The 19462-nt window shown below is 41.1% G+C and overlaps 3 protein-coding genes across 9 annotated transcripts in view; all 3 read left to right on the top strand.

Moving 5' to 3' along the window:
* The window catches only part of tncb (tenascin Cb), a 95864-nt gene extending 87027 nt beyond the window's left edge, over nucleotides 1-8837 (top strand). For all 6 annotated transcript variants that reach the window (XM_023269448.3, XM_055011241.1, XM_055011240.1 and 3 more), the window contains 7 exons: nucleotides 369-499; nucleotides 608-740; nucleotides 1510-1661; nucleotides 2860-2956; nucleotides 3428-3589; nucleotides 6696-6859; nucleotides 7315-8837. In XM_023269448.3, the coding sequence (XP_023125216.2) occupies nucleotides 369-499; nucleotides 608-740; nucleotides 1510-1661; nucleotides 2860-2956; nucleotides 3428-3589; nucleotides 6696-6859; nucleotides 7315-7425 (950 nt within the window). In that variant the 3' untranslated portion in view covers nucleotides 7426-8837. The remainder of the gene's footprint in view (nucleotides 1-368; nucleotides 500-607; nucleotides 741-1509; nucleotides 1662-2859; nucleotides 2957-3427; nucleotides 3590-6695; nucleotides 6860-7314) is intronic.
* Nucleotides 8838-10824: 1987 nt separating this feature from the next.
* Nucleotides 10825-14127, top strand: b3galt8 (beta-1,3-galactosyltransferase 8). The gene has a single exon (XM_023269451.3). It carries the CDS (start codon nucleotides 10968-10970, stop codon nucleotides 11925-11927), a length of 960 nt encoding a protein of 319 aa, XP_023125219.2. The 5' UTR covers nucleotides 10825-10967; the 3' UTR covers nucleotides 11928-14127.
* A 2753-nt stretch (nucleotides 14128-16880) lies between these two features.
* The window catches only part of zgc:162952 (PKc_LIMK_like_unk domain-containing protein), a 37143-nt gene continuing 34561 nt past the window's right edge, over nucleotides 16881-19462 (top strand). The window contains exon 1 of one of the 2 annotated variants that reach the window (XM_023269456.3): nucleotides 16881-17084. The gene's annotated coding sequence lies outside the window, so the exon portion shown is untranslated. The remainder of the gene's footprint in view (nucleotides 17085-19462) is intronic. The other variant, XM_023269457.3, reaches the window with a different exon arrangement.

Here is a 19462-nt window from a genome sequence, read left to right as displayed (position 1 = left end):
GTCTCACATTTGAGATTCATATTGGTTTCAATAAATAAAATATAAGTTGTAAGATGCTTTTATAAATTACAAAGCAACAGCAGCACCTATAAACTTTAAATTCCATATATGTGAAGGTTTCAGTTAAAATGATTCCTACGGCTGCATTTAAGTGAGAAAGACGGATAGACAGCTGGGTGTTTCTCATGGTAGCAAACTGCAGATGCCAGAATCTCCACAAAAAGAGGTGCTGCAGAGAGGGTCTCATGACTGTAATGAAGTCATCTAGAAAACTCACAAAAAGAAGCCGAGACAAAGAGTAACCAACAGGAAAACTAGAACTGCACAACAGGAAATGACTGTTTTTAAACCCACTGCTGTGCTTCCAGACGTGGACGCCCCTCAGGACCTGGCCGCCAGTAACATCCAGACAGAGAACGCCATGCTGACCTGGAAGCCTCCTCGCGCTGACATCACCGGCTACATCCTCAGCTTTGAGCCCGTAAAAGGCACCCCACGGGTCAGTAGATACCTCCACTGATGCTGCTGTCTGAAGGCCGACGCTGTGGCTGATCAGTCGTACATGAAGCCTGTATGATAAAACGTTTGAACGTGGTTCTCCCTCCAGGAGGTGATCCTGAGTCCCACTGCGGTGTCGTACAACATGGCTCAGCTCAGAGCCTCCACAGAGTACTCCATCAAGCTGCAGGCCCTCGCTGGTCCTAAGAGAAGCAGAGTCATCACCACAGTCTTCACCACCAGTGGGTGCATTCATGAACACACCGCAGAACTTTCACCACCATCCACGTGTCCGGAGCTTCAAAGTGTCACACTGAGTTCTGATTAACTTCTACACAATCTGCTATCTCCTGTCTCTTGTCTCACTGCAAAAACTCTCCTAGAAACAACACAAAATGTTCTAATTATTTGTGAATTTTGCTAAACTTAAGCCAAAAGAAAAGTTTTCTTGAAACTGACATCAAAATGTATTCACAGCAAAAAAAAAAAAAAAAATTACATCTTAGCAAAAACAAAAAATCTCAGACTTCAGCCTATAAAGCTTCAAATGAGCAAGTGACTGACAGAACTTAAAAGATTAAAGTTAACGGTTATCTAAATTATTTATCATTATTATCAGTTTGGGACTTTATATTATGAACAACATTCTTAAATTATTGAAATAAGAGCATTTCTTCAAACGTGACATTATATTCATGCTATTTCATTTTTTTTTTAAAGGCTAAAGATGTCTTCTAATTCCACTCAGTTTAGGAATTCATTTTCAAATTAATATCTGACTGTCTCAAGAAATGACATGAATTCTTACATTCAACCTCTTACAAGCTGTTAATGTTCCTGATCATCTTCTTTGTGTCAAAGATAAATAATCTCGTTAACAGATGCATTCTGTTTGTTTCGAGGTAACTGATCTGTAGTGAAATCCTTTAGTAAGACTTGTTTCTTGTCAGCTTAACCTGATATCTTGATGCGTGTGTGTGTGTGTGTGTGTGTGTGTGTGTGTGTGTGTAGCTGGCGTGCTCTACAGACACCCCAGGGACTGCTCCCAGGCCCTGCTGAACGGCGACACCTCCCCAGGCCTGTACACCATCTACCTGGGTGGAGATGAGAGCCAGCCCCTGCAGGTCTACTGCGACATGAGCACCGATGGAGGCGGATGGATCGTAAGTAACACGAACATACACGGTGTACAGTACATTCAGAAAGTACTCAGAGTCCTTCACTTTATTACATTTTGTTATGGTACAGCCTTATGCAAAATTATTTAAATTCATTTTATCTCATCAGTCTACACTCAGTGCACCATAATGACAAGTGAAAATAGGATTTCAGAAATTATAAAAGGTATTAAACGACCCCTCAGTCATGACATCGTATATGATATGGAAGGGCACCATCCTGTGTACACCAGGACCCATGTTAGAGCTCCAATCAAGCTGAGCAGGGGAAGGGCTTTGGTAAAAGAGGTGACCAAGAACCTGATGGCCACTCTGGATGACCTCCAAAGATCCCGTTTAGAAATGGGACAGACTCCCAGCAAAGATACTCATGTCTGCGGCGCTCCACTTATCTTGGCTTTGTGACACAGTGGAAAGACAGAAGCCTTTCCTTAGTTAAAGATGCATTACATTTCAAAATGCACCTAAAAGAAACAAGATTCTCCGGTCTGATGAAGCCAAGAATGAACTATTTGGCCTCAAAGTATCATATCTGAACTAAACCAAGCACTACTCATTACCTCCTCAGTATTATCCCAGTGGAGAAGCATGGTGGTGGCGGCATCATGCTGTGCAGATGTTTTTGAGCAGCATGAACAGGCGTCATCAAATGATTTTAGCTTCATTCAACTCAGTTAATTTAAGGGCTTGTTTTGGTTTAAAGGTTCAAAGCTTCATGGCTCTTATGACATGAACCTCACTTCCAGTCACAGCAGACAGCAGTTCAAGAGAAAAATAATAAAAAGCTCTAACATTATAAAATGACCAGCGTCAAAGCGTTGAGGTGTCTTTTCAGGAGCTGATGGACTGACATTAACACTGTTGCTTGAGATGAATGAAAATATCACTCTGTGGCTGTTGGATGTGTGAATAAGCAACACAATAACAACTTGAACATTACTGTCGCTGTGAAGTTTGGTGCTTGTTCTGTTGTAGCCACATAAACACAGACAGGAAATGAATGCAGCTAATATGAGTTACAAATGAAGAATATTGACAATAAAACTTATTTCTCTTCTTGTTCTCCTCTCCTCTCCATAGCATTTTAGTTTTGATTTTGGCTTCTCATTTTGTTTTACAAATCTATATGTGAAACTTCTTATAAAGAAGTAATAATCTGTTGTTTTGTTTTTTTAATTTGCAGGTTTTCCTCCGACGCCAGAGTGGCAGACTGGAGTTTTTCCGCAACTGGAAGAACTACACAGCCGGCTTTGGTGATATGAATGATGAATTCTGGCTCGGTAATTTCAAACCACAGCATTCTACAGCATATAAGGACATGGTTATATATGACTGGATCCAGCTCATAATTGAGATGCTTTATACGAAATGAATAACATTTAGCATTTTCTGTGTCATTCAGTGCTGTTATGATACATATTGGGATTGCACATTCATGGCTAAATGTGTCTACAAAACTCTGCTGATTCAAAGTGTTTTTTTTCAACATTTTCCTCTCTTGGTTTGCTTCCTTCAGCTTCAGAGGAGATTTAAAGTATTCTGTAGCCGGCATAAAGCACTGCATGAACCATTAAAGCTACTGAGTAACAGAGTAAAACCGATGCACTCTGAATGTTTTTTAGTCTTTATCACACTAAATATTTTTGTTCTGCATGTGTAAAACAATGATGTGATTCCATCTTATGACTACCATGAACATCAGCCGCTATCAGTGCTGCTGGTCCAGCTGAGATATCTCCTCTTTCACTCAGGTCTGTCCAACCTGCATAAGATCACAGCGGGAGGTCAGTACGAGCTGCGAGTCGACCTGAGAGATAAGGGAGAGACTGCCTACGCCCAGTACGACAAGTTCTCCGTCTCCGAACCTCGGACCCGCTACAAAGTCCATGTAGGAGGATACAGCGGCACAGCAGGTAGACCTGACTGATGTCTGCAGCATGTAGGCAGCACGTTCTCTTTATACTTTTTGACTTCATTACGTTGTCTGTCAGCAACAAGCCCACTGGTTCCCACTGAAAATTCTGTATATAAATATTTAGAAATCAATTCGGATCTACACTACCGTTCAAAAGTTTGGGGTCACTTAGAAATGTTCTTATGGTTGAAAGAAAAGCAGTTTTTGTCCAGTGAAAATAACATTAAATGAATGATAAATCCAGTGTAGACATTGTTAATGTGGTAAATAACTATTGTAGCTGGAAACAGCTGATTTTTAATGGAATATCTCCATAGAGGTACAGAGGAACATTTCCAGCAACCATCACTCCTGTGTTCTAATGCTACATTGTGTTAGCTAATGGTGTTGAAAGGCTCATTGATGATTAGAAAACCCTTGTGCAGTTATGTTAGCACATGAATAAAAGTGGGAGTTTACATGGAAAACATGAAATTGTCTGGATGACCCCAAACTTTGGCTGGTCGAGTACATTTTCATATATAGTTTACTCAAATAAGAGGAATCAGTGTATTTAATGGGCACCTTTTCAGCGGTGGATTAATCCACATTTGCTGCTCTAGGTGGTATTTGTGGCAGCAAGATGTTAGACTGAGTCAAAATAAAGCACTGTGGTGGTTTTAATCACATCTGGACAACAATGGAGCTCTATGGCACAGATGGATTAATGCCACACTGAACAGGTACAACACTGGAATAGAAGGAAAAAATTTCCATCCACAAAAAGCATAGAATATCAGGAAAAAATAGAAGCATTAGGCAGAAACTTTTTTAGTGATGCTTTCAGTTATGGATCTTGAATAAATTAAGACGATCTCGAAGATTTTCACACACAAATCATACATTCTTTGCACTTACTATTCATTAATTATTTGCACATTATCTGCTGCTTGTTAGTTTCTAGTTGTTGTTCCTCAGATGCACAACTGCTAAAAAACAAACATCAGTCAGCTTAGCATGAGCAAAAAGAATTGTGAATAAACAAGCAGTCAGCAGGTACTTTTTGGACTTTTCAGGGGTAGTTCAGTATTGAGTGTGAACTGCTGAAATAATAATGTAGATTTAGACCTGAGAAAGCATCTCTACAAATACATGATAAATTCATCTTGTTTACCAAAGCATCCCAAGAGTGAAATCCTTCTGCTTTTATCGAGAATAAACAACTTTTTCCGAACGAGTAGGTGAGGTTTAGCTTTCATTACCACAGAGAACAAAACAGGATTAACATGAAGGTTACAAACAGAAGTTACATAATGACATTAGACCCCTCCCTCTGAAACTATCCTGTCCAAAAAAAACTGGAATTAACTGAGCAAATAGGTAGGAGCCTTCCACTGGATAATTACTGCAGTGATGAAACAACTTATTGAACCCTAGCTGATGCAGTGAGGAGCTTCTCATTTCCTAAACAACCATGTTGGAAGACACATCCTGTGGTCATGGAAAGGATGATAATCTGTCTCAGACATTGCAGAAGCTTATTGAAGCGATGCCACAGTGAATGTGTGTTGTTCTCAGAGCTAAAGGCGCTCCAATGAAATATTAGAGTGTGCGACTGTACGGGCAGGGTATACGCAACAGTCTGTTTGAGAGACATACAATATACCCGCCCACCAGAATGGTTTGGCTTAGGAACAGTCAGAATCTGGCAGCCAGAGGACCTAACTCAGCCCAAGTATGGCTGCTGGACTCTTGTGAAACCCGGAATAAATGACTGTGCAGCATCGGCTCGGGTACACTGGTTTGAGTCTGGCATAAGGCCGCAATCTCCCCCACCACAATGGTAGACCTGAGTCTGGGTGCCGACACAGCCAAGACTGTGGCCAATTGGGCCACAATCTCTCTTGGATAAAACTTTATGACTCAGACTTTGTGTCCATTTGAATTATAGATATAGATTTGGTCCCATTAAGGATTCAGTCTGCCTTAATGCTCATGGTGCATGTCGTGTGTTTGTCCTAATGCCTCAGCATAATAAAGTAGGTTCATTAACTGAGGCCACACAACTCAGTTTCTGGAATTACTAAATGCTTTTAATATTATTTCTCTGTAGTTTTTTTTGAATTGTTGTTAAGAAAAAAGTGAGATTAATCCATTTTGGTACGTGCTTTAGTTACAGTTAGAGGTGTCATATTCAGTTGGGGGGAAAAACCATCTGCTCTACTGTTTTATACCTACAGACCTTTGATCAATGTGTTGAACCAGTGTTACTTTATATCCATCCCATTTGAAGAATGCAAAAAGAGGAGGTGCTTTATGAACTACCCAGTGCCAGACCCCCCTCCCCCAACAAGGGTTGGAGTGTCCTTAAAATAAAAAAGATTCTCCTTAAAATCAGGAAAAGCCTTTACTGAAACATCAAATGACAGTTGATTATTCAGTGCTGGTCATGTTTGATAGTTTCAATGACTTTTTTTTTTGCAATTTTGTGCTCTGTGATAAGAAAGGTACTTCTGAGAGGAGAAACTGTCCCGTGATGGCTGCGATAACGGTGGTATTCGTGCCTTATGCCTTGAAAAAAACAGCCTGAAATCCCTGTGCCACTCCACTGCTGACAAAAAATACAACCTTTTCTAGTTTCAAAATTAGATTTCAAAAGACAGACAGTAGGCTTAGTGTGGCATGCATCCAAGCAAGTCTTTAGCATCACTTTCTCCCAAGCAGCACGCTCATCATTTCTCAAAGCAAGCAGAGTACCTCCCAGTTAGCTTAGGACAGTCTTCAAAACTCTGGCAACTCAGCAACTTACAGAGACTCCTGCAGTGATTGTTACTTGTCTTTTGTGTTAGAAGACACTCCAGTTTGACCCAGGAGGGTCTTCCATGATCTGTTCCCCACCGATGAATTAAAAACCAACCAACCAACCAAAATCTTATTTAGATTGTATGATATTATGGGGGGAAAGCCAACACATTTTCTGCCACACATTAGAAATAAACTGGAAATAAATACAGTCTGAATCAGAATCTGTATGAACATACGAGGATAGAACATTGAATCTCTTACGCTGTAATTTGTCGCTTCATCTGTTGTGAAATTGTCCACTCTCTGCTGTGTCTTTGTAGGTGACTCTATGACCTACCACCACGGTCGTCCGTTCTCCACTTATGACCACGACAACGACATCGCTGTCACCAACTGTGCTCTGTCCTATAAGGGAGCATTCTGGTATAAAAACTGCCACCGGGTCAACCTGATGGGACGATATGGAGATAACAGTCACAGCAAGGTACAGTATTGTTCAGTCCAGGACAACCCACAGTACAGTCAGCTGACATTCACAGAGCTGCAAATAACTGTTTTGTAAACAATTTCCTATATTTGCTTGACTCAAAGCTAGATTTGTAGTTGTGCATTAAGGAGTTGTAGCCGTTGTATGTATCTGTAAAAGTTAAACTACACATCAGGGCTGTAGAGATTCCACATCAGCCACCACTACTGTCTGGAAGTATGTTGCCAGTACCTTAAACATAATTTATTTGCCAGAACTGCAATCTTTTCCTTAATCCTACCCATTCCATAGTTACCATGTGCAGAGACTGATGAAAGTCAAATAATGTGGGGTTTCCACAACTGTCCATTGTTGACATTGATTTAATATGAATCTGTGACATGAACATTGCTGTGGATCTCCACTTTACTTCTCCTTCACCCTCCATCTCTTGTCCTTGTGCTCCTCTGCAGGGTGTGAACTGGTTCCACTGGAAGGGCCATGAGCACTCGATTGAGTTCGCTGAGATGAAGATTCGGCCATCCAACTTCAGAAACCTGGAGGGAAGGAGGAAACGATCATAGATAATCTGGAAAGTTCAGCCACCGTGAAACAACAACAACAACAACATTACTGCTACTATTCTGTCTGGACTCCCCGTAAACCACCTCAACATCCTCACCCACCCACCCACCTTGCAGCGACCAAAGCCACTGCCGAGAGCCCTGCTGCCTCCACGCAAAACCAACGCTCCTCCCCTCATCCAGTCTGCTCAAAGATCGGTCTCGACTCCCTGAACCTTCCCCCTTCCCCATACTTCCCCTGTGATACGGTTGTGCAAATGCTGCCAGTGCGGAAATCGATGTGCATGCTACAAACTGGACTTAAATCAAAGCCCACACAGATTCTGCTCACGCACCAAAGAGAGCAACTCCATCTCACCTGATTCTGATCCCGTCTCTTGCCTTGCAGCGTCCGTGGGGAGGAGTGAGTGCAGCTCAGGCAACATGTTGTGTACAGTCATTAGTACAGTTCCCTATTTCACATTTACACCATGTTTGGGGTTTTACAGAAAAGACAGGCTGTTTATAGTACCATGTGGTCCTGAATAGAACCAGGGCCTCTTTGCTAAAAGTGATATTTCAGCTGGGTTATCAGAGAAATTCTATTGGTTGTACAACACTGTACAAGTATACATCTGATTTAAACATTTGAAAAGAGATGCTCCTCAGATGGCACTGCTCAGATGTCAGATATCTCCATCTAACTTGCCATTTGTTTGTCTTTGTGCAACTTAACTTGTCTCAGTGTCACTTTATTTCACCCCCCATCCCTCCACACGAGCCAACATCAGAAATGATAGAGATGGAAATAAAAAGAGAAAAATAAAAATCTATGGAAAACTATTTTACCCTCTGCGTCCCATGTCCATGTGAACGGCGATGTTTCCATTTATGACGTGAGCCCTTGAAGGCGTCATGCTGCAGCCACAGTATTGTGTTTGAAAAAGCTACAGAGAAAAGAAATTTTGTTTTGTTTCTCAAATGAATCTGAGGCAGGACCTATTATTCAGTGTATAATGACATGCGGTGATTACATTTTTTGTTCTTGCTTTTTGGAAAATGTGAATACAGTACATATATGTGCAACAAGAGAATGTTATGTGATGCTCGAAACATTGAAAAAAGGCCAACTCCAATTGAATTCCAGTTGTCATAGTAAGGTCTCTATGCTTATGTTGATGAAAATAGTGTTTGGACAGGCCAAAACTAGAGAACTAGTTACTGTTTCTACCCCCCTGCCCCTCCCCAGGACCCACCCACCTGCCCCACACCCTCCCTCCCCCACTGCTACAGCAGGATACTAAACCACTGACCTTCTAAAGAATGCCTGTGTAAATTAAGTTTGTTTTTATTGTTTTGTTTGTTTATAACTGGGTGAAAAACAGGTGTTTCTCTGTAAACTGTATTACAATAAAACAGTTTGTTTAAAAGTATGATTTTGACGAGTTGTTTCTTCACACAACGTAAACTTTAGAGATATTCTGCTGCTTTCAGCCACATCTCACGGTCTTCCTCGGTGGATATACACACCACAGTTAAGTGATTTATTGTATAACAAGGAATTATAGTCATATACAGCTGACAGGTGCTCACAATATCCATCCATCCATCCTCTATACACTGCTTAATCCTCATGCTAATGGATGCTAGTGTTTCAATGGTGGCACAAACATAATAATCATGTCCAGAGCAGTTGAAATAAGCCCACCTTTGTTGAAATCAAAGATGTTTTCATTCATAGAAACCCAGCTACATGTGTTCTTAAATCTTCTTGTTATGAGCAGATCAGTGACACTGACTACATGTCAAAATCCACACAGGTTCGTGTCGTTTTTTTATCTGTTGTTTACCTTTAGTTCTCATTCTGGTTAGGTTTAGACACTAAAACTGTGTGGTTAGGTTTAGGAACATACTACGGAAAGGGTTAAAATACAACCCTTTGTCAACACTTTTGAAGTTTCTCTGACATTTTCTGAGCTAACAGGTTAACGAGTCGCACTCCAATCTATCATATGGTTGGCTGAACACTGACACATTTTTGTGATATCTATTCATCAGTTATCTATAATTGTTGACCCCAGCTGACTTATGGTGAAGGCAGGGGACACCTGGACAGGTAACAGTCTATCACAGGGCTACACATAGAGGCAAACAATCACAGTCACATTCACACCTACGGACAATTTAGAATCACCAATTAACCCTCTAGTCCTTACTGGCTGATCATTACACAGGGTAGTGGCCACTTCCTTCTTCATCTGTTCCTGAATAATGCTGAATCAACCAGTGAGCAGCACAAAGCTTCACGACTCCTTCATCACTCCAAGTGTTGCCCTGTTCAGTTCAGCATCATACTCACTAATTAAATACCTTGGTTACTTCATGATTATCTGAACAATATGTACTTCCCTCAGCTGAAGTGTAAGTAACTGCATCATGTTATAACTACAGGTTGAATATTACTAATCATGATTTACCGTTTGGAGCTGTGTCTCTGTAGTGACTGACCAGCAGTTTTCCAACCAGCTGCATGTAGAGCTGACGTCTCCACTGACAGCAGTTCACCACCAGTATCACTGATCTCCAAAAGGATTCAGACATTTTAAGGCCAAAGCTGCTGACTGTGGATATGCACATGACTGCTCTTTTCCTCAGATTAAGCTAATAATTTGTAATTCACATGATCATATTTAAATATTTTTTTATTACAATTAGTCAAGTTAAAAATTCCAATTATGAGATTTGAATTCAAACTTTTATTACAATTATTCAAAAATAACTAAGAATTCTAATTCAAATATAAATTAATAAAATTCAGTTTCTAGTGGCACATATTTCTGCCCATAGCTGTGGGTCAGATTTGGTATGGGTATGAATAATTTGGGGTTTAACTGTATGCCTAACTTAAATATGAACTATTTTCATTAGTAGTAGTGGATTATCATGTCATTATCATATTCATATTGCCCTTACTTATTATAATTTTATAACTTTTTAATAAAAACATATGGAGGATTTTGTTGTTTTAATGTAAATTCTTAATCTTGTGCTTTAATCTAGCATGCACTTAATTTTGCTGAGTGAGTTGGTGTTTTTAGTTGTTTCTGCCGTCTTGGCCAAGCATCCCTTGAAAAAAGAGGTCATTGTGTCTCAACGGGACCGACCTAGGTAAATAAAACATAATAATAATAATAATAATAATAATAATAATAATAATAATAATAATAATAATAATAATAATAATAATAATAATAATTTACCACTGATAAACCACCTGTCTTAATTATTACCTGGTGGCTCTAATAACCAGCAATGATCCTGAAGGCCCGCCCTCTGTCACCAACCTGTCTACAGTCCACCAATCAGACGCCTCGGTGTCTCTCGGTGAGCTTCGGGCAGAGTCGGGTCCAGTCGGGCACAGTCGCCGTGCTGTCTAGATATGTATTTCCTGGTTCCCCTGCTGGGAGATATTTGTCCCGTTCCGTGTAACGCCGCAGGGAGCCATGGCGGAGGCCCGGTGCCCGGCCGAGGGGGAGGAATAGCGGAGCCCGACAGCGGAGGCGATGCGGACAACTTTGTGGTGGAGGTTGGTGAAGTTCTCCGTCGCTTCAGCTGTTCTCGTCCTGTCCGCTCACCTCCTGCTGAGCCCCGGCAGCCGACGCTCCACGGAGCCGCCCACGCTGTCCGCGGGGGAGTACCGGCTCCTCTCCCCGGACTCCTACCACTACCTCCTGAACCAACCCGCCGTGTGCCGGGACAGAAGCCCCTTCCTGGTGTTCCTGGTCCCGGTGGGCCCTCAGGAGGCGGGAGCCCGGGAGGCCGTGAGGAGGACATGGGGCGGCTCGGCCCGGGACACCGTCACCCTGTTCTTCACGGGGCTCCCGGAGGGGGACCCGGGGTCGGCGGTCCAGGAGGAGCTGGAGGAGGAGAGCAGGCAACAGGCGGACATCATCCAGATGAACTTCGTGGATAGTTACCACAACCTGACCATCAAGACCGTGCTGATGATGCGGTGGCTGGCCACGCACTGCCCCGCGGCTTCCTACGCCATGAAGGTGGACGCGGACATCTTCGTCAACGTATTCCAGCTGCTGGACCGCCTGAGGAGCTCCCCCCGCCGGGGCTTCATCACCGGCTCGGTCATCCGGGACGGCAGGCCGAGGAGGGACCCCAGCAGCAAGTGGTATCTGTCCGAGGAGCTGTACCCCGAGGACAGCTTCCCTCCCTACGTGTCCGGGGCCGGGTACGTGTTCTCCGCCGAGCTGGCCTCCAGGATCTCCTGGGCCTCCAGGTCCGTCCGGGTCATCCCGCTGGAGGACGTGTATGTGGGCTTGTGTCTGCGGGTGCTGGGGGTCCGGCCGGTGTACTCCTACAGCCTGCCCTCCTTCAGGAACCTGTTCGAGATCCGCAGCCTGCAGTACGACAGGTGCACCTTCAGCAGACTGGTCCTGGTCAACGGGTTCAGGCCTCAGGAGCTGCTGCAGGCCTGGGAGGACTTCTCCAGAGGTCACCACAGCTGCTGACCGGTTTATACATCTGCTGACCGGTTCATATAGGAAAGGAAGCCATTAGAACCAAAGACGTGTTTAGGGTTTGGAGAGAGCAGTTCTACTGAAGTCAGCTCTTCTCTGGAGTTGAGGTCAATCAGCTGATTAGTTGATGAACAGAAACATCTCAGCGGTTCTGATCATCCACTAGTCACTCCTCTGATGGTGTCTCCTGCAGTAATGCTCCATCAGATGTCTGAAAATGAAACAGGCAGATAATAGCAGCTTTATTTTCATTATTGATGAGTCTGTGGATTGGTTTCTGTTAGTTAATTGATTCATTTTTGTGCAAAAAGTGCAAAATTATTCACTTCAGTCACATAGAAGCAGCAACTACAGTTCAGAAGCTGAAAATACAGAAATGCACGACTAATCAATTACCAAATATCTTAAATTTATTTTGATTGCTACAACAGACCTTTTATTTAAAAAAATGTCACTTTATACAGATTTAAAAGAATGTAGTTATGACAGAAGTATTATGATAATCGATAATTGAAGTCATTTTAAATGCAAAAGTCTCAAACATTTGATGGATTCACTTTCTGAAATGTGACTGAATCTCATTGAGAAAAAGAATCTTCAGATGAATCGATAATTAAAATAAATGAAAGGTGCCTGATTTTAGGGTTGATTTCTCTTTCCAAAATAATGTACTTTAAATAGAGCGAACAACGAATACAAAACGAATCAAAAATATGAATAATGGTCGATTGTTTTCTCAGTTGATTAATCAAATGCCAGAAAGGGAGAAAAGCCACCAGTTTCCCAGAGTTTGAAGTGACAGCTTCCACTGTTCGGTGCTGCTGAAATCCCCAGACTTATTTTTGCTTTTGGAATGAGTAATTAATAGAGAAAAGACTTGTTAGTTGCAGCCCTGCTTGTATTAACCGATCACTGTGTTCTCCAAAGATCTGTCTTCATACACCACCGTTCAAAAGTCTGGGGTCACTTAGAAATGTCCTTATTTTTGAAAATCAGGACTAATGGTGTTGAAAACCTCGTTGGTGATTAGAAAACCCTTGTGCAGTTATGTTGGCACATGAATAAACGTGTGAGTTTTCATGGAAAACATGGAATTGTCTGGATGATCTCACACTTTGACCGGAAGTGTAGATGTATTTGCTTAGTTTCTATATGTTTTTCTGTGCCTCTAAACCACCCGTTAAGCCTCAAACCGATAATTGGTCTTTCTTTCATTTTCTGTATCCGAATAACCAGATTGTACGTTCCAGTTAGGAAGCAATAGTCCATTAACTCTTTAAAGGAGTCTCTTTATTTTTGGGAAGTCGAGGTGCTTGAGCTTCTTCCTGCTGTAGGTCTGACCTGCCACTTTCTGCTTTATACCAAAGACTTTTTGAAGAGTGTTCTTCAGTTGGTGCCTGACGTGTTGAGGTCCATGTGCCTTTACCCAGCAACATACTGGGCCTTATGCAAAAACATTTTTCTATCCTTGGAACCCTGTGACTTCCTCCTCTGAGGTTATGTGACTCCAGGTTAGACTCACCAGACTGTCTGAACTGGACGTTGTTGTAAGTTGCTGTACGGGCCTGATGGGTTTAGTCTGTTCATGACTTTTTTGACAGGCCTAGCTTCCTTCTTCCTGTAGAGACAGTCTGATGAAGGCCACAGATTCCTGTTAATCCACTGCTATGCTGCACTGAACTCCATATTTGTTTGTAGGAGTGGTTCTTGCATGAGACTCAGTATGATAGAAGATTTAAAATCTCAGCTGTTGCACTGCTGCTTTTCATTAGAATCTAGACTTTCTACCAGAACCTGCTGCTTGTTAGTCGGATTACTGTGCCTGTTCATGGACAGAATGAACCTCGTGACACTGTGCCTATTTCTGTATGTGCTGTAGTTGTAGCTGACAGCCAGCAGGTGGCAGTATGGAGCTGTGCTGCTGATAGACCATTACCTTCAACAGTCGTATTTATGAAGGAAATAACTTTTGCTGTGTCCTGAGCACCAAAATGCCTCATAGATTTATACCTCGATAAAATCCTGGGTTTGCCTGTTCGGAAGCCTTTTTTTTTCCTGGAGTAGGGAAACTTGCTGTTGCTGTTTTATTATTGCTGCAATCACTACAGCTGCTACTCCCTGGGCTTCATTGGAGAGTTTTATGCTTGAATGAAATGCTGTTTTCAGACTCAATAAAAGCCTTGGAAAAATACTGAGCACATGCTTTTTATTTCCTCTGGCCATGAGTGAATATTTAAAGATGGATTTGTTACATAGAAAGTCACACAGCACACTGAACAAAATACAAATCATTAAAAAAAGAAAAAATCAGAGTTCAAAAATGAAATATACATAATGCATTTATTAATAGTATGCAAAATAAAACCTGGGATACGACATATGGAAGTAAAATACTATTATTTCAATATAAAATACACTGTTGCAAGTAGATGTGTTGCATTCAGAAGTATTAGCAGAAATCAACCAAACTAAATCAGTGATTATTTTTATTTTTATATATATATATATATATATATATATGTATATATATATATATATATATATATATATATATATATAGGAGTTGTATACACTGCATAGAACTGGTCTGTAACAAATCTGACTAAACTGTTCGCCTGCTATGTTCCTCTTCCCCGTTCAGCACCTAAAGCTGTGTCCTATCTCCGCCGAGTGTCCGTTTGTCTGGTGTTTGTGTGCCGTCTGTTCCAGTCTATTCATTTCCCACACTGACTGAGTGGGTGTTAACGCTCTGGGCCAGCGTTCAGCATTGTTCAAAACACTCCCACCTCTGTGCTGTTTCTAGATACTTCTGATCAGCACAAACAACTGGGACTCCATTTCATACAGTGTTTTAGAGCAGTGTAAAGCGTGTGAAGACTCTGTGCCCCTGAAGTTCCTTTAAAAGGGTCTGGATAGATCTGAAGCTGCATCTTTGACTGAATAAAACAGCAGAAATCTGCTAAAACCAAAACAAATCACTGTGAAAATGTGCATCAGTTTAGAGATGTGACGTTTGTGAACGAGTCAGTCGTTTGAACAGCTCTTTTAACCCTTTGATGCATAACATGGGTCAAAAGTGACCCTAATCCAATGGAAAATGGGTATCTCCTGACCCACGCTGCACATCAAGGGTTAACTGAACCATGAGAACTGGTTGTAGTGGTTCATATGTGCAAATTGCCCACGCTTTCTTCACGTGTCACCTGTGGTCCCATGAGTCTGAGTTGTTCATGCTGTCTTCAGTGAACGACTGCTAATGACATCTCTGAGTCTGAGATGTCCACAGCAGCTCTATTCAGGTGAATGCAGCTCTATATGCAGCTAACTTACAGGAGGAGTCCTACTGACTGCAGACTGGAGCAGGAGATACTAGCAACAACAAAAATAACATAAAATGAGCCAGAGTCAAAGGCAACATAGCAGCATATTTCATATTCCATACTTTATATTTTTTCTGTTTTGTTAAAATGTCCTTGTGTGGAAACTTTTACAATAAAGTTGTTTTGTATGGAAGTTATCTGTGGCCTGCATAGTTTTTACTGAACCACTGGAACCGGTTTCTTCTCTTCTCTGTGTTGTGTTAATTCAGCTGACACAGATCTCTTTTCGGAGGCGATCTCTGCTTATTACAGCCGTTTACAGTTGATAAAAAGACAAACAAAATCTTCCGTCACACAAGACTTGTCCTCCTATACAAACTAAATAATATATAACTATACCAGAATGGGAAAGTGAACTTATAAGTACAATTACATGACATTAACCCTCATGTTGTCCTGTGGGTCAAAATTGACCCGGTTTAAAGTTTGAAAATGTGGGAAAAAAAATATTTTCACGGTGAAACTTCTGATGTCCACATTTTGAACATTTTTGAGAAATCTTTGAACATTTTTTTGGTGGAAAAAAAGAAATATTAAAAATGTTTCTTAAGAACATTCATTTTTTCAGTGTTTTTACAGAAAATAGAAGTTTTACTGATATATATGTAATCATTTCAGATATTTTTAGGATTTTTTGGAAGGTTTTTACTCATTTTTTGAAAATATTTACAAGAATTTTCTTGCCAAATTTGGGGGATTTTTTAAAAAAAATAAAACTTTGAAGGGAAACTTTTAAGGAATTATTGGAATTTTCTTCCTGAAGGTTTTGCAAATTTTTAGAAATTTGTGGAATTTCTTTGCTGAATTTTTTGATTTTTTTCTCAGACAAGGAAACAATATTTTTTGGTGCCCGTAAATGAGGGCAACAGAAGGGTTAAAACACACAAATTACAACAGCACAAACTGGCTGACCTCTCTCTCAGAACACACAAACAAAAGTAGAGCGGTAAGGTGGGAAAAACTCATTTATAGGATGACGTGGGGCGACTAAAAGTGTCCGTAGGGGTACAGGAGCCCCCAGCGAAGGTTCCACACAATAACCAAGAGACAGACCAAACTGTATGTTATTATAACAATAAACATAATTACAACAATAAAAGCTCTCAGAGAGCAGTACTCCTCCAAGGCTGCTCAGTCCTAAAGTTTTTAGGTGATCTCACTGTCAAATCATGGGGGAATGGCGCCACCTTGTGGAATGTTTACAATGAAAACACAAATAAATTACAATCAATATTTCGGAATATTTCCCACCAAGAGAGTACATACTGATGGGATGTGTCACTTTGAATTATTCTCATCCACATCTTATAACTGCTACCAGTGATTGTTTCCTTGATAAAGTTCTAAAATAAATGAATTTAACGACGAGCCAGTCTTTTGAAAGGAACGGTTCACTCCACAGAGCCATGAGTCCCATCTCTATCAGCTCCACACTGTCCTCCCGGTGTCTCCACACTGTCCTCCAGGTGTCTCCACGCTGTCCTCCCGGTGTCTCCACGCTGTCCTGCCGGTGTCTCCACGCTGTCCCAGCCTGCTGCTCTCTCTGGTCGTGGGTGGAGTTAAGCTGCTGAGGCTGGTTCCTAAGACAACCCAGGAAACAAGCATTTGCATGAGAGAGCGTCGTTCCAGCAGCACACTGAGCTGAATGTGTGCAGGAGGAGGCAGGAGAGAGGAAACAGTCCGGTCTGACTGCACCGATCAGGATTTATGATGCTCAGCTCCTCTCCGGTCCTTTAAACCGAGCCGTTAGAGAAGCTGCTGGACATCAGTAAGTACACTATGTGATGTTGTTGTTGTTGTTGTCGGGTTTAATAACTGCTAGAAAGCTGAAACACGTTAGAAACAATGCTGGGAGTGGAGTCAAACTTCCTACTGACTGCAGAGGACCGTGAAGCAGCGGTTCCCAACCTGAGGCTCGGGACCCCCAACATGGTCCCAGAATAAATATGAGGGTCATTCCAGCACTGGAGGAGATTTGGGCTTCAAAATGTTTTACAAAATAAACCTTCTCTTTTCCAGTTTTCTGCTCCATATTGATCAATGATAGGTATTGATTGGCTCAGCTTCCACATCAATGGTAGCATTTTTATTCCACGTTTTATTTGTTGTTTGCTAACCCTACTCTAATCACAGTAACAGAGTTGCTAATCCATGCTAATGTTAGCCTTTTCTCAGCAGTAGAAGCTAGATATTTAGCTAGCTGTTACTGCTGACCAAGAGGACAAACTGACTGATGGAAAACAATCAAAAGAATAAGTCTGATCCTGATAATATGAGGTAGAGTGAGACATTCAATCAAGGCTGACAATGGGATGAAAAGATGAAAAATAGGAGAGGACAAAGCTTTGCTCTACCCATTCTTTAGGAAAACGGTTTGATGATGTAAACGACAAAAACAAGACACAAAATGGCAAAAACAAGACACAAAATGACAGAAATGAGACGCAAAATGACAAAAACAAGACACGATAAAAGCAAGATTGAAAATAACAAAAACAAAACGACAAAAACATCATCAACAGGTTATGCTAGCATGCTGTGGGACACATGTTCCATGAATAATAATTACTACTTCAAATATTATGTTGATTAAAAAACATTCCCACAATTACAAGAGACATCAGTTAAAGAACATTAAAATAAAATTTAAAAAACAACAGGAGATTTAAATATCATTTTAACTGTTTTATTAGAGATTCAGTTTGGTCGTGAGGGGGGTGGGACAAGAGAAAAATGGCATTTTAGGGGGAACTCCAGACTTATTTAGTATTTTAAAATATTGTCAAACATTCTTTTCTCCTAATTTTTTCAAATTTGGTTTCAGTACAAGAACATTTACACAACAACTGCATGTTTTAGGATTTTTTATGTGGATTATTATGTCACAAGTTATGCGATGACTGGCGTATGTTTGTCTGTCTGTCTGTCTGTTAGCAACATTACTCACTTGTTGTCATGGTTACAGTGACGCTGTGCTGCTATCTCACAATGATACAGAAATATTTAACAAATCCATGGATCCAGACTATAAGTCGCATCACTGCCAAAATCTAATCACTTGGTCCTTGTGTCATTTCTGACCTTCCCTGAAAATTTCATCCAAATCCGTTAGTCCGTTTTTGAGTAATGTTGCTAACAGACAGACAGACAGACAATCGTCACATAGTTTCACCGCGTTCCTTAGCGGAGTAAAAATGCCACCATTGATGTGTAAGCTGTGTAATCAAGCCTTTGATAGTTTATTTACTATTATTGATGAATATGGAGAAGAAAACTGTGCAATAAAAGGTTTATGTTTCAAACTATTGAAGCCCAAATGTCCTCCAGTATTCTGGGATGACCCGTAAAATCATCCCCTAATGCAGATTCACTCAGTTCTGTGCAGCTTTTTAGCTTCTTTTCACTCTTGAGCCTCGCTGCTCTCTGTTTTCTGCAGGCAGCGTTTTTTTTTATTATTTCATTTTATTTTTATTTTTAACAACAAAATATTTAAAATCCACTTAGACAGAGCAGAGCTAAAAGCAGAGTGGATAATGGACTTGGGTTTGTGAGCATCAGGAATGTAAAAATAGGAAAGTCTTTCCTAACATGTCCCTCAGTCAGTGTGGTGCTACAGCTGTGGTTAGTGCACATAAATGTCAATAACGCAGCTTTAATGTATCATTAATATAACACACATGGAGCTGGAAAATATTCAAGAACAGACAAAGATTTAGTTTCTTGAAATTGAGTTTCACTTTTAACATGTGTCAAAGTCTGTTTATTTTTTCAGGACGTTTTCGTATTTATTTGTCCTTGTGAAATCATTGTAACTGTACCTCTGCAGGCCTCTTTAGTTCCGCTGCTCTCTGCTCATGTTGAGGCCATAAAGTGTGATGAGGTCAGACAGGTTGGGGACCACTGTCACAGGGCTGGAAAAAAAATAGATCTGTGTCGCTAAGTTCAAGTTCAGGAGACGCACCGTGATTCATTTCACCGAATCCTGAGCATTTCAACCTGGAAACAGTTAATCTGCAACTCTGAGACCTTTAAAGGCACCGTTTTTTCACTATAAATGCATACAGTGTCAGCTGTCTCCTAGTCCCATGTCCTGTCCAGAGTAGTCCTGCTGAAACCTTAGCCTCACGTCTGTATGTTGGTTTTAAA

This window comes from Amphiprion ocellaris, chromosome 6, assembly GCF_022539595.1.
Source record: "Amphiprion ocellaris isolate individual 3 ecotype Okinawa chromosome 6, ASM2253959v1, whole genome shotgun sequence".
NCBI classification, from domain to species: domain Eukaryota; kingdom Metazoa; phylum Chordata; class Actinopteri; family Pomacentridae; genus Amphiprion; species Amphiprion ocellaris.
The sequence above is the reverse complement of the archived record's forward strand: the minus strand, read 5'-3'. Positions and strand labels throughout refer to the sequence as shown.

What these genes read in the sequence shown, in the direction of transcription:
- b3galt8 (XM_023269451.3), top strand. Translation starts at nt 10,968, where the DNA reads ATGCGGACAACTTTGTGGTGGAGGTTGGTGAAGTTCTCCGTCGCTTCA.